This window comes from Cololabis saira, chromosome 4, assembly GCF_033807715.1.
Source record: "Cololabis saira isolate AMF1-May2022 chromosome 4, fColSai1.1, whole genome shotgun sequence".
Taxonomy (NCBI): Eukaryota; Metazoa; Chordata; class Actinopteri; order Beloniformes; family Belonidae; genus Cololabis; species Cololabis saira.
This window is the reverse complement of record NC_084590.1, coordinates 38,815,913-38,830,171: the sequence shown is the minus strand read 5'-3', so window position 1 is coordinate 38,830,171 and position 14,259 is coordinate 38,815,913. Positions and strand designations below refer to the sequence as shown.

The 14,259-nt window shown below is 43.4% G+C and overlaps 1 protein-coding gene across 1 annotated transcript in view; it reads left to right on the top strand.

Moving 5' to 3' along the window:
• Positions 1-14,259, top strand: part of LOC133441927 (protocadherin-16-like) — a 109,363-nt gene that overhangs the window by 81,180 nt on the left and 13,924 nt on the right. Inside the window, exons 3-10 of the mRNA XM_061719720.1 lie at positions 2,402-2,590; positions 3,309-3,540; positions 3,663-3,899; positions 5,360-6,388; positions 7,309-7,496; positions 7,588-7,684; positions 8,378-8,535; positions 10,513-11,359. Coding sequence (XP_061575704.1) covers positions 2,402-2,590; positions 3,309-3,540; positions 3,663-3,899; positions 5,360-6,388; positions 7,309-7,496; positions 7,588-7,684; positions 8,378-8,535; positions 10,513-11,359 — 2,977 coding nt within the window. The remainder of the gene's footprint in view (positions 1-2,401; positions 2,591-3,308; positions 3,541-3,662; positions 3,900-5,359; positions 6,389-7,308; positions 7,497-7,587; positions 7,685-8,377; positions 8,536-10,512; positions 11,360-14,259) is intronic.

The following is a 14,259-nucleotide window of genomic DNA, read 5'->3' as shown; positions in this document are numbered from 1 at the left end:
ATTAACGGTATCTTGCTGTGCCTTCGATACTGATATGAAGCATTATATCAACCAAGATAATCTACAGTGTGCACCTCATTTAGGACTTTGTTCCTTATTTGTGCTACTGAGTTATATTAAGCTTTTTAATAATAGCCTTTTTGAGGGAATGGTTGCCTCCAGAGGCCACAGTTTGTCTGTTTTTCTCATCTCGCAGGGTTTATGGTTTGTGGTTTGACTAATTGTTATGCTAATTCTTTATTAACATATGGCCTCCTGTGTAATTTAGCATAGGTAGCTGGCAAATTATGATCTCCTGCACAGACGAGTCCGATATCCTGCTATTAACCTAAAAAATATGAGAACTGAAGCTCAGTCTCCGCAGAGTCCAAAATAGATTTCTTCAGTCTTTCTGATGGTGGTTTATGCAAATGCGACCGTGTGGTTTATTGTCGTGGAGTATAGTCATGCATACACCTAACTTATGGAACATATTATTTTCAGGTTTTCAAATCACGTACGGCTCCGAAACTCCTCACCATGTCGGGCAGACTGCACAAAGTGCAATTACAACAGAAATGGATCCGGTCCTTTAAATTTAATTTCCTGACTCAGTCCATTGTCTCTCCTCAACTTCTTATCAGAAAAGAAGCTTAGTATCTCTAAAGCTCATACTGTGCCTCAGTGCTTTACTCAAATTGGTCATTTTTTTGTACCAAGATTGCAATGTGAATCGTGATCTCCGTCTGAACAGAATCAAGCGAAAGAGCCTCAACTTCCACTTCTTCAAAAGTGACATCCGTGTTTTCTATCTTGACTTTGTCTTATCATCTTTTCTTCTCATTGTTCAAATTCTTTTTTGTTCATCGTTTTTAAGTTTTAAAAATGTCTTCTGTGAATGTGCTTTGTAAGTGTGAAAAATGATGGTTTTGGCTAAAATGGAGAGCAAGATGCCTTTAAAATGCCTTAATTCAATGCCATCCGATAAAGGAGAAATTACAAGAAAAGAATGAATGTTCCTGCAGACCTTCTGGAATATTTGTTGCATATCTGCCAACTTGTTTACTTATTTGTTGAACATTCAGGTGTTCATTCTAAAATGCCACTCCTGCTTCCTCTCCAGCTGGCACTCATATTACGGTACAAATGGGAATGCAACTAATATGTAAAGCTGTGGGGTGGTTATGAATAACCCTCACACCCCACATTCACAGAAGTCCTGCAAAATGATGAAACACTACAGGAGGCTGCAGCTTTTACATTAAAAAAGAGAGAGCTCTTTTGCATTGCTCTTGGTTTTCCCTTTCCTCATGTGGTTTATTATTCTTCTCTTTGGCTTGCATCTCTGCCAGCTTTACAACTCTCTCTCACTCTAACACACTACTCACTCTCTGTTCGGAGTTCCAGTCAAGAGTGTGGGCCACGCTCTCTGCCGAGTTCCCCGTCTGCCATCTGCTCAGGAAAGACACGGAGGCGGAATTATTTCAGCCAAACTCATCACCTCGAATGAATGATTTCCAACAGCTCGCAACTATACCAATGCCATCCTTTTAAAAAGAAAGAATAAATGTTAGTGTTTGATGAGAAGTGAGAAGCATTGCCTGCCATATTTCTTTTGGCACGGTTCCTGATGATCGCGCCCCTCTCTTACTGTATGCAGCGGAGTTTCCCTGTTGCTGAGCATTGGAGCTAAAGAACATTTCTCCCAATTAGTGTTTTGCTTAAAAGATCCATTTATAAAACACTGAAGGAAGGATAACTCTAATCAGCTCGTGAGGTTTAACCCTTTCTGGTAACAATTACACCGGTGGTACCCAGGGGCCCGATCTGATTGGTGTGTTTGCTTTTTTGCTGCCCTGGGACATCCCATAGTAATTAAATGTGCTCTTTGGTTGATGGCTTGGGAGCTACCTTTACAGTTCCGGTGGTTCTATCTTCCTGCAGATGAAAACCAGACCACATTCATGACATAATATTAGATTAAACAGTAATGCACAGCACTAAAGTGTGCTGTGTGGTATCTCGCTTTGGCCCGACTAGCTCCATTACTGTCTCTTTCGAATGACAACGCTCCTGAAAGCAGGCAGTATTTCCTGTTGGCAGAGTCTGCAGATCCTGCCAACCCCCACCATATCCCGGCCAGATTGATTCTGGCCAAAGGGCCCGTTTGGCTCATGTACTGGCACAAACACACAACACAGAATGGGTCCAGAGATGCTTTCAAAGCACCTGGTATGGTGCTTTGTTACAGTCTGTGGAGGGCCATCACTCGTGCACCCCCCTCTGTTACAATAGATTTCATTTGTCGCCACTTTAGAGTAAGAATATTTAATTAGCAGCTTTTGTGTGTGGATGTTTGGATGTACAACATTTGAATTCTAAAGTTGTAGATTTAACCGGCAGCGTGCCTTTGTCCCCGTAGGTGACTGCGACAGATGCAGATGGCGGCTCCTTCGGGTCAGTCACCTACTCCCTTGGCTCTGGCAGTAACGGTGCAGCTCCCTCTCCTTTCACTATTGCCAAGGACACCGGCCAGATCTGCACCAACGCCGCACTAGACAGAGATCAAGGACCAGACAGTTTTGACTTCACTGTTACTGCCGTGGATGGGGTAAGCTATTTCCACTCGAAATCATGCTTAATATGAATCCGCTGAGCCGCAGTGTAATCCTATAAACATTGCAGCAATGCTTTTCCTACTGACAGCAGAGCAAAGACAGAGCCAACTGTGCAAAAGAACTTTTGATTTGAACAGCCAAGTAAAAAAATAAAAGTTTGAATAGCTCTCCATGGTAGGTAGACTTACTCAGCCATCCTGTTCACCGACTGCCAGCAAATACTTAAAAAATAAAAGGTCAAAAAATAAAAGAGAATTACTTTGGGCATGTTAAAGCAATCAGATGGAGAAATACCTCAACTGTCAGGCAGTAATATTTTAACAAGCCGGACTGCCGCCTCCCTCTTTTTTGCCACCTGGTCCAAATGAAAAGCCTGCACTGTATTCTCTGCAAATGAAAACCCTGTGAAACAGACTCGGGCTGCCATGAGCCCTCTCACCCTGTAAGGGTCGTGACATATTGCTCTTTCCCAAGGGAAGCTTTCAATCTGCGTTCATGCACAAATCTGCAGGGATTACATTTTTAGAGGCTACGCAATGAATCGAAATTTTTAACAGGGCTCATGGATGCTTTTTGCTTTCACCGTTAATATGTTGAACTTGCACCATTAATGTGGCTTAAATCCTGCTTTCAGGTGTGTGTGTGTTTTTTTCTGCTCATGATTTAATGCATGTGAGGGTATAACAAAAGAGCTTTTTGTTTCCTCTGCAGGGTGGACTGAGCTCAGTGGCCTATGTGAAGGTAGATCTGATCGACATTAATGATAACAGACCCGTTTTCTACCCGCTCAGCTATGTTGTTAGTTTGAGCACACAGAGCGCCCCGGGGACATTTGTTGTAAGAGTGACGGCCCATGACCCAGACTCGGGTGAAAATGGCAGAATTACATACAAAACTGTACCTGGAGGGGCCTCCCAGTATTTTACCCTCAACAAAGACACAGGTTAGTGTAACTTCTTTTCCTTATGCTGGTATTTTTCTACAGTCACATATAATCATAATCATTTCTTTTAAAGATGATGCAGGTACAGCAGAGGTACTTTATGTCCTTCTACTTTTTTGTAGGTGTCATCTCTCTGTCTCGGTCTGTCTATGGAAAGGCCAACTCCGTCATTCCCATGGTTATCTCCGCTCAAGACGGCGGTGGTCTGTTGGCCTTGGTCAATGCAAAGGTGAACATTAGCGTGGTGGCTGGGCTAGTGGCTCCGCCTGTATTCGAGCAGACTCAGTACTACTTCACCGTATCAGAGGATGCCCTGAGGGGGACAGTGGTCGGCATCGTCCAGGCTAGCAGCAAGACAGGTGGGGGCAATGGAAACTACTCACTCACTCTACCACGCTGAAAATGATGCTCCTCATTTTTGAACTAAGCAACTATTTTATAAATTGGACCCAACACTTAAAGGGAAAGTTCGGTTTTTTACAACCTGGACCTTATTTCTGGCATTTTTTATGGTCGTATACTCACCCAGGCAAGTTTGGTGTCATTTGGAGTCCTTCGGAAGATATTAGGGGGTTTTTTGCGAGCCGCTTCTCCATATAACGGTAGCGAATGGGGGCACAGCGGGACACAGACGATGCAGCGTCTAAATAACACATGATTGCCACGAAACTCTTAATTTCTTTTATGAATCACTAGATCTGCTTCTGGCCATCTTCCAGGACCTGTTGTCTACATCCGGGGCTGTGTGTGTAACAAATAAATCAGTTTGTAAACAAGACCTCTGAACTCATGACGTCATCTCTGTGCGCGCATCGCAGACACAGCTCTGTGTCCAGCTGGAGTTCGCTACTGTTAGTTTACTGTTAATTATTTGAAACATGTCTGAATATTTGTCAAATTCTGAGGTTGTGGATGACGACTTTGAATATGATGGACGTCATTACCGTTTTGAGCCAGAGTATACGGCTGAAGAGCTCACTGAACGGAGGACAGAGTGCGCGCACAGAGATGACGTTATGAGTTCAGAGGTCTTGTTTACAAACTGATTTATTTGTTACACACACAGCCCCGGATGTAGACAACAGGTCCTGGAAGCAGATCTAGTGATACATAAAATAAATGAACGAGTTTCGCGGCAATCATGTGTTATTTAGACGCTGCATCGTCTGTGTCCCGCTGTGCCCCATCCGCTACCATTATATGGAGAAGCGGCTCGCACAAAACTCCTAATATCTTCCGAAGGACTCCAAATGACACCAAACACCTCTGGGTGAGTATACGACCATAAAAAATGCCAGAAATAAGGTCCAGGTTGTAAAAAAACAAACTTTCCCTTTAAGTGGGCTTATTAAAAATAAATAAATTACTGTGTGGTTGAAGCTGATCATTTTGGTATTTGAAGTGACAATTAACTTTCAGTACAACACAACCTCAGTCTGTAAAACTGCCACCCAGAGAGCTGTTCTCATTTGTATGATAGTGTGATATCACATACCCTGATCATTGTCATATTTGTTCAGCTTCCCCATCTTTATCTCCATCCATTTTCACACACGCTTTTGCTGAACCTTAGAAATGTAAGAAAATGTAAAGATGATAAAATACAATAAATTCTCTAAAACCCACTGGTATAAAAAAGATAAATCAATATTTGAAACAGCTTTTTGCTGTATCCCTCTGGTATTTTTACCTAAACATGTCGCAGAAATTTCTGTAGTTTTCAAACTTTAGGAAATTGGGTCAACCTAAGAAAAATGGCATAATATGATGCTTTTAAACGTTTTTTTCTTTGTCCTTTTTCATCTTTCTCTCTTTCCAGGGACCTCCAAGGATATTTCCTACAGCATCAGCTCCGGGGACCCCGAGGGCTACTTCACTGTCGATTCTGACACTGGAACCCTAAGAACCAGTCTGCCCCTGGATCACGAATCCCTGTCAGCTCTTGATTTGGAAGTGCAGGCCCGTAGCGGCAACCCGCCGGCCTTCGGCCAGACTCGTGTCCACATCAGCATTGCGGACATCAACGATAACCCACCTGTCGTCCTGCCCTCGTCCACAGAGACTCTGCTGCTGCCAGAGCGCACAGAAATGGGCACGGTGGTGTACCGGGTCCAGGCCGAGGACAAGGACTCGGGAGCCAATGGGCAACTCAGCTTCGACCTTTCCCCTCCGAGTGGAGCCCAGAGGATTTTCAACATAGATCGCAACAGCGGAGAAATCCGACTGGTGGGAAGCCTCTCCTACGAAACTAACCCTCGCTATGACCTCCAGGTGATTGTGAAGGATAATGGAGTACCGCAGTTTAGCGCCACCCTCGTGCTAGTGGTTCACATCCAAGCCGAGAACGACCAGGGACCCGTGTTTGATACCCTCACGTACCGAGTGGAACTAAAAGAAGGGACGTCGATAAGCACGCGCTTCCTGCAAGTCAGGGCTCTGAACAGAGAGATCGCGGGCTCGGGTCACTTCAGCCCCCCGACGTATCACCTGCGTCCAGATGGAGATGCCGCAGGGTTTGGCATCGCCGCTGACAGCGGCTGGCTCTTTGTGAAAAGCGCCCTGGACAGGGAGGTGAAGGACATGTATCTCCTAACAGTGCTGGCCAGTGTGGGCTACGGGCAGTTAAAGAAGACAGGCAGTGCCACGGTGCGGGTATCCGTGACTGATGAGAATGACAACTCTCCTCGGCTCACACAGGAGAGAGTTTTCATGGCTGTGAGAGAGAACTTGCCTGCGGGGACGGGGTTTGGCCACGTGTTAGCCACAGACAGAGACAGCGGCTCCAACGGACGCATCAGCTACTACTTTCTGCATCCCGAACGCCACTTCCAGATAAACACCCACACAGGTTAATTTAAAATGTATATACCGTATTTTCTGGACTATAAGCTGCACCTGCATACAAGCCGCATCCGCTCTATTTAAAAAAAAAAAAGATATGCAAGCCGCAGATATTTATGTTGTTAGATTAGACATTTACTACATGTACAGAACCATTTTGAACTGTAAATGATGTACATGTTTGTACCTAAATAGATCCTTTCCTAACAGTGTCTTTTAACACGGCAGCAACTTGATGATTAAAACGGGACAGAACCAAGAGAAAATAACCAGTATTTATTTATCTATTTATCTGTTTGAAATCTGCTTCTACCTACTTCTATCTGCTAAAGAAGAAGTAGCGTATTCTTCTTTGCATTTATTTTGTCTTAGTTTTTATTCTAATTCCGGTTAGAGCGCCCCGAGCGGTGGAAGAAAAATCCACAGAATAGCCGCACCTTTGTATAAGCTGCATGGTTGAAAACCTATGAAAAAAGTAGCGGCTTATAGTCCAGAAAATACGGTAACTGATATTATTTAGTTGGATGAGTGTTGAAACTGCAAAGAAGACTGCTCTGGTTGCAAATTGCTCCTAAACAAGGCAGAGGAAGGTGACAGCAGCACTAAGTGTCGTGCTGGGCTCTAATTGGCCTGTTGAGCCTGTTAAATCTGTGGGTGGAGACTCATACTCTGGTGATCAACTTTTCAATGAGGCTGAGACTCCCTACAGCATCTGCCAACCTTAGAAAAATCTGTCTGTTTTTCTGTGTGTGTGTGTGTGTGTGTGTGTGTGACTGTGTACATTGAGTATGGAGCTATAAATATGTACATGCTGCATGCCTATTACGTCTGTGGCATTGATCAAAGTTGCTGCTGGCTGTTAAATCTCTCATCATTATTCCAGTGGACTAGTGCCTCTGCGTAAACTCCCCTCGTATCTTTCCCCAGGTGAAATCAGTACAAGGATGACTCTCGACAGAGAGCAACAATCGAGTTACCAGCTGGTGGTGGTGGTGCAAGATGGAGGTTCACCCCCTCGTACTGCGACAGGCACGGTCTTCATTACCGTCCTGGATGACAACGACAACGCCCCTGCTTTCAGCCACAGTCAGCCAGGAAAAAGCATCACTTTACAGGTGATGTCACACTACGGAGCTCAAGTGTTCAGAAACATGGACACGTTTATGTCTTTAGTGGCGTCTATTCACATTTTTTTTCAATCCACAGGTTACAGAAGGTCAGTCGTCTGGGGTTTTGCTGGGCACACTGCAAGCCAAAGACCCCGATGAAGGAGAGAATGGCACAGTTTTCTACTCGTTGTCAGGTACAGTTAACAGATTTCAATCACATTTATTGTGTACATCTGAAAATGTTCTCTTTTCTTTATTATGGGCAAGAGCAGGGATCGGCAACCCGCGGCTCTAGAGCCGCCATGCGGCTCTTTAGCACCGCCCTAGTGGCTCCCTGGAGCTTTTTCAAAAATGTTTGACCTTTTTTTTCCTTTTTTTCTTCTTTTTTTCTCTTTCTTTCTTTTTTTTCTTCTTCTTTTTTTCTTTTTTTTCTTCCTTTTTCCTTTCCTTTTTAATCTCGACATTTAAACTTTTTTCTCGACATTTCGACTTTTTTCTCGACATTTCAACTTTTTTCTCAACATTTAGACTTTTTTCTCGAGATTGTACTTCAACATTAATCTCGATATTTCGACTTTTTTCTCGACATTTCGACTATTTCCTTGACATTTTGACTTTTTTTTTCAACATTTTGACTTTTTTTTTCAACATTTTGACTTTTTTCTCAACATTTTGACTTTTTTCTCAACATTTTGACTTTCACCATTTGCCTTCATTCTAATACAAGACTTTTCATTTTTTGCAGCTCCAGACATATTTGTTTTTTGTGTTTTTGGTCCAATATGGCTCTTTCAACATTTTAGGTTGCCGACACCTGGGCTAGAGTATTTAGCCCTCTTATGCATTTGATCTTCAGTAAAAATTTTGACTTTTTGTGTCTCTTCAAGGCCCCAGAGCTGAGCGTTTTTCCTTGAACGCAGTGACTGGGGAGTTGCGTTCGTCGTCTCCTCTTAGCCACTCAGAACGAGCTGAGTACTCTCTGATGGCAACAGCCACCGACAGAGGAGTCCCCCCTCGCAGCGCCTCCTGCTCCCTCAACATTCAGGTCAGTCTCCCGCTGGACCCCAGCCAGCACAAACACCCTCACTACACACACCTATTTAATATCAAAGAATGGACTGGAGGCTGAGAGGATCCATGACTCCGGGCTCGTCAGACCAGCCGCCGACATATCAGCTTCACTTCTGACAAGGTCCCCTCCCATCACCTCCCTTTTCTTCCCCGAGTGAATTTTCAAAAGCCTCAATTTCTATCTGAAATGGAAAAGTGGGTCTGAATCAAATACTCCCAGCTGGCTCGTGATGAGGGCCAGCTGTAGAACGCTCTCTGATCAAGGTCACTCTCAATGACTTCAACACTTTTTTTAATACAGTAGCCCTTTTTACAAAGAGCAGCAGGGCTTTACACTCAACGTAAAACACAGCTCTGAAGGTAATTAAAGTTAATGTTTAATATAGAACAGAAATGGACAGAATGGGTCTTGGAAGGAGCTTCGATCTTTAAAATCCAGGAAAATAAAAACGGGCATATGAACAGCAGCAGAAAGCTCAAGCTCACTTTTTTTTTCCTTTCCAATCACAAAAAAAAAGAGGAAAAAAATTAAAGTTATAATGATAAGTTAATTGGATTAAACAGTGCGGTGTTGTTCTTGCCTGCTGACGCATTTATGTAATTTCCTTTAATTATCTTTAATCATCTCAATAATAGGATGGGACTATACCAATTTATTTTTGGAACTCTCCTTTTCATTCTGATGTGAAAGCAATTACAGCTTGTCAACAAACACAGCTCTTTTGGTTTTTCCTAGTGCCAACTAGCTGTGAGTCTGTGCCATAGACATCCATCCTGGGTACTAAAGTAGTATTCGAGTCACAAAAAGAGTCGTTTCTCTAAAAACTCCGTCAGCATAGAGTCTTAAGCTCTTTTTCCGTTTTACTGCTGCTGTTGTTTAGTTAAACCATGTGTCACTTGCTCTTTTCGTGCAGTGTTGTAATCTCAAATAATGTTTCAACCACTCATCAAAAGATGAAGTGTAAAGCTAGGAATATGTGTCCCAGCGCTAAAGTCAAACCCTTTAACTATTTCCTCTTCTGATCGTGCTACTTTACCATCTATTATTTTTCCTGGCAGAAAAAGGAGTCTCTGTTAAGTGTGATTAATGTTAGCAACCCTGTTATTCAAGTCTATAAAAACCTCTTGTAACCGGTTTCATTTAGTCCCAGTGAACACATACGGCACAGGAGAGATGGATGGAACAAAATGAAAACGTTTGACTATTTCATTCTTTAGAAATAAAAAATTGCAAATATGAATTGCCACCAGGCATGTAAATCAAGGGTGTCAAACTCATTTCACATCGGGGGCCACATACGGCCTCGGTAGATGTCAAGTGGGCCGGACCATTAAAATTATACCATACATGCTGTATCATAGCATGTATGGAAGTCGCACTCAAAATATCATGTCTTTCCTTTGTTTTGGTGTAAAAAAGTGCAAGAACATTAGGAAAATGTTGAAATCCAACTAACATTCCTTTTACAAAACATTTCATGGAACACCTCATATTTCCTTAGACAAATGTATTTATTTCAAATTGCAATTTACTTTTATCATTCACATATATGCATTGCAACTTGCAACCACTGATTGTGCAAAGGCACAAAACTTTAACAATTAATTGGTATTGAAAAATATAGTAATGCACTTTAAGATTAAATGAGATTTATAAAAAAGCAGATGGCGCATTGATACCGCTGTTGTCTTCTACTCTGATCAAAACAATGCGCCCCCTAGCGGATAATACATGAATTGCACCTTATTAAAAATTGGAATTCCATGTCTTTTATGCATTTTTTCACTTTTAAATTATCCCGCGGGCCTGATCGAACCTCCTTGGGGGCCGGTTCCGGCCCGCGGGCCGTATGTTTGACACCCCTGATGTAAATGAAGCAACTGTTGATCTGCCCCAATGCTGCTCTGCCCATAAACACAAAATACAGTACAGTGTGTTTCTTTATTGCAGGTTCTCAGCCTTAACAGAGTTATCACTACGAGAAACTCACACTCCATATCCTTCAACTCTGTGGAGGAGGCCAGTCCCGGCTCCGTTATTGGCTCCGTTCGCCTCCACGACAGAGGAAGTTCAGAGGAAGGCAAGGTGACCTACACAGTAGTGGGGGGCACAGATCGAGATGGGACTTTTGTCGTGGACCATCTAAACGGTGATGTCTACCTGGCTCGTCCTCTCGACTACGAACAAGATACACGCTACAACCTTGAGATCGAGGTGGACGACTTCTCTCAGGTCCCTCTGAGTAGCACCCTAGTCCACGTAGACATCGACATAGAGGACAGCAATGACCACACCCCTAAATTTGCTGAGGACCCCATCACCATTGTCATCTCTGAGAACACGGAGGCCGGTTCCTCTGTGTATACTTTCCAGGCCACAGATATGGACGGTAGTGGACCCAACAGTGAGCTGACGTACTCCCTCCTCCACCAATGGCCAAACAGTCCTGGGCAATTAACCCTAGACCCCATTACCGGCGTACTCTCCTTGGGCCGTGCCCTGGACTACGAGCAAACTCCCACACTGATCCTGGTGGCAAAGGCAATGGATTCTGCCACTGACGCCAGCCGGAGGCGCTGGGGTTCCCTTACAGCCAGGGTGTACGTGACGGATGAGAACGACAATCCTCCGGTGTTCACGTCGCCCACGGCCGTCAGCGTGATGGAGGACCAGACGGTGGGCTTCGTGGTGCTCTTTGTCATTGCCAGAGATGCAGACCAGGGGGAGAATGGAAGAGTGACCTACAGAATCCAGTCCGGGAACACCGGCGGGACATTCAGCCTCAACCCTAACACAGGTAACAATGCGTTTGTTGCACAGATTTTTTTCATTATGTCCTCATTCACGACAATTAGTGTTTTGTTCTGTTTGAAAAGCCATGAATGCTATATTTGACTAACCATAATTACCTGCTAATGTTTTTAAATTACAGTGTTATTCATACTTATTGTTCTTTATTGCATGAGTTGCACGAGAAAATGTCGTAAGAAAGGCGTATAAATGTTTTCCTTGCCACATATTTTAATTTTCTTTAACTATAGGCCATGTGTCTCCTTCTAACTGGCATGGTTTCCATTTCTGGATTTGAGAAATCTGAGAAGAAATTGGAATTACCATCCAAAATGAATAACATAAGGCAGTGGTTCCCGACCTTTTTTCCTTGGAGCCCCCCCTACTTGTGTCTAAGACCAGCAAGCCCCCCCCCGACCCGCACGTACTAGCACCAAAAGAGTAAAGTTATTTGTTACAAACCTTTAATTGAAAAAATTAACATTAATTATGTTTTTTTGATACATTTCTCTTTGGTTTACCCTGTACTTAGTTTTTCTCACCTTCCTTTTGTGTCACCAATGTATAAAATACGCACAAAAAAAATAATTGCAAGGACATAAAAATATTTCTGAAAAATGTCTCTTTTAATATGAGAGCAATTTTTTTAAACATTTTTCCTTTAACAACTTGTCGGAAAAGTAGTATGATTAAAGGAGCTTGAGGCTCCTTTTAAGAAATGAGACTCTCTAGCGCCACCCTTCACCAGGACGGCCGTTGGGGGTACTGCAGCCAACAGTGAAGCCGGCACGGGAGAACGGGGAGAACGCGCATGCAGCATCATGTGACGTCACATCCGCAGGACGACGCGGGAAATTTGGGCCCGAATTGCAGCACATTTTGCAGCACACAGCCTGTTCAAGGCAATGGAGAGAAACACTAGAGGGCTCATTCTTTTGGGTTTGGAACGCTTCATCTGACATTATTACTAGAAAACTTGTATGTATACGGATTTTTTTCATAAATCCTGCCTCAATCTTGCCTCAAGCTCCTTTAAATGTTGAATAATGATATAATAATACATTTTTAAGTTTTTATCCTGATAAATAACTTAGTATTTTAAAATACACCAAAATATATTTCTAAGTGAGTTTATACAGACTTGGATTACAGTATTCCATTAGGTGTGTTATTATGATTTTTTATTTATTTAACATGTGCACATATAATTTTTACAACTGCATATCCTCAAAGCAGACAAAGTTTCGCGCCCCCCCCCAGAGATCTCTGGCGCCCCCCCAGGGGGGGCCCGGACCCCAGGTTGGGAGACACTGACATAAGCTATCAACATTCTCATCCTGCAAACAGTAGATGAGTCGTGCAATCCATTGCAAGGGTATAACAGGAAAGGATATTTCCACCAACTGGTGGGAAGTGCAGCACTAAACCATGGCTGTCTCATGCAAACCTCTTGCTTGAGATGAAAACAGTTTTCACAACATCTGCCCGGGTCATTTCATTGACTTTTTAAGCATTTGTGAAACGTCTCCACCCTGCTCGCTACTCAGTACAACATACTCTTGCTTCACCTTTCATGACTTATTTTTCTCAGTTGGAGGCCAGACAGAGCCTCCTGCCAAATATTAAACACACACGCTTGAGAATGTGCGAGCACACATTCACACACAACTACCCATCATCTATTATTGTGGATCTCTTCCCATGAAAGCCCAAAAGAACCTCCTACTCGAGCTTCTGGGAACTATTAGAGAGGGAATCAGTTACGCGTGCTTGTGTGTCTGCATGTGTGAAGCTGTGTTTGTGTATTATGCACACTCACATGTGTTTGTGTGCTTGTATTAGGGTGTCACTTTAGTCAGCGCTGACCCTGGGCTGTTTGGTCCTGTGGGCTACGTTGTGGTGTTTGAGACACGTGCTGACATTTGCTCCCAAAAAAGGATGCCTTTCCGGAGCAAACCTCGGGGATGGAAACTTTCAGGATCCGTCAAGCGTGTCTTTTTCCCCTCCGGCTCCAAGTGTGTGCTCGTCTTGGAGTGTTTTCTCGCACACTGCTTATTTGCTAGAGTAATGACAGAGTTAATCCACCGTGCACCTGGTCCTGCTCCTGTTTTAGGGTGAGAGAGTGGAGACGTGCAGCAGAGTCTGCACACTCTTGTCGTTATTTCGGTGTCACTGTTAACCGCAAGAGAGAAAACGATCAAGCTGTTATTAAGGAAACTCTAAAGTCGCAGAGTGATTTCATCAGTCTTCATCAGAAGTGAGCTCATTCATTTCACTTTTGGATTAAAGGACGTTATAAAATTATAAAGTGAATATTTTCTCTGCAGAAGACGACCAATAGGAGATGGAGACATCAAAAGCTGATGAATGGCTTCAGAAAATAGGACAGGAAATATGTGTAGTCTTAGCATCCTCTGCCAGCCCTTACACTGCCAGTGCCACAAACCACACGTACGCCTATGATCTTGACATTAAAAAACATCCAGGATAAAAACATTTCCCAGTTCCTCTCTTGACTGTTCTTTCTTTCTGCCCATGTGTTAACTGTGGCTGTGGCACGATCACAGAGGAATCAAATTTAGGTGAAAGAATTCCAGCCTTTAACTTCTACCAGATTAAAAGCTCGGGGGCAAGTTATCTCAGTCCCACTGAGACACAACGTGAAAAACATGTACAGAAGAAGTTAAAAAACAAAATAGCACCGGCCCTTTTCTGTTTTTAACAGTTGCATCTCATTTTAAAGCATGAAATTGAAATTGAATCAATGCAAACTCTACCCTCTAAGGGCAGGATAATGAAAAGGCAAGGGTGCCCCTAATTCCTCTGGAGCACGGCAGGCCTGGATGTTGCGTGTCTAGAGCATGTTTACTGCTTCTCTCTCGATGGCTGCGGTATTCTCCAGTGGAA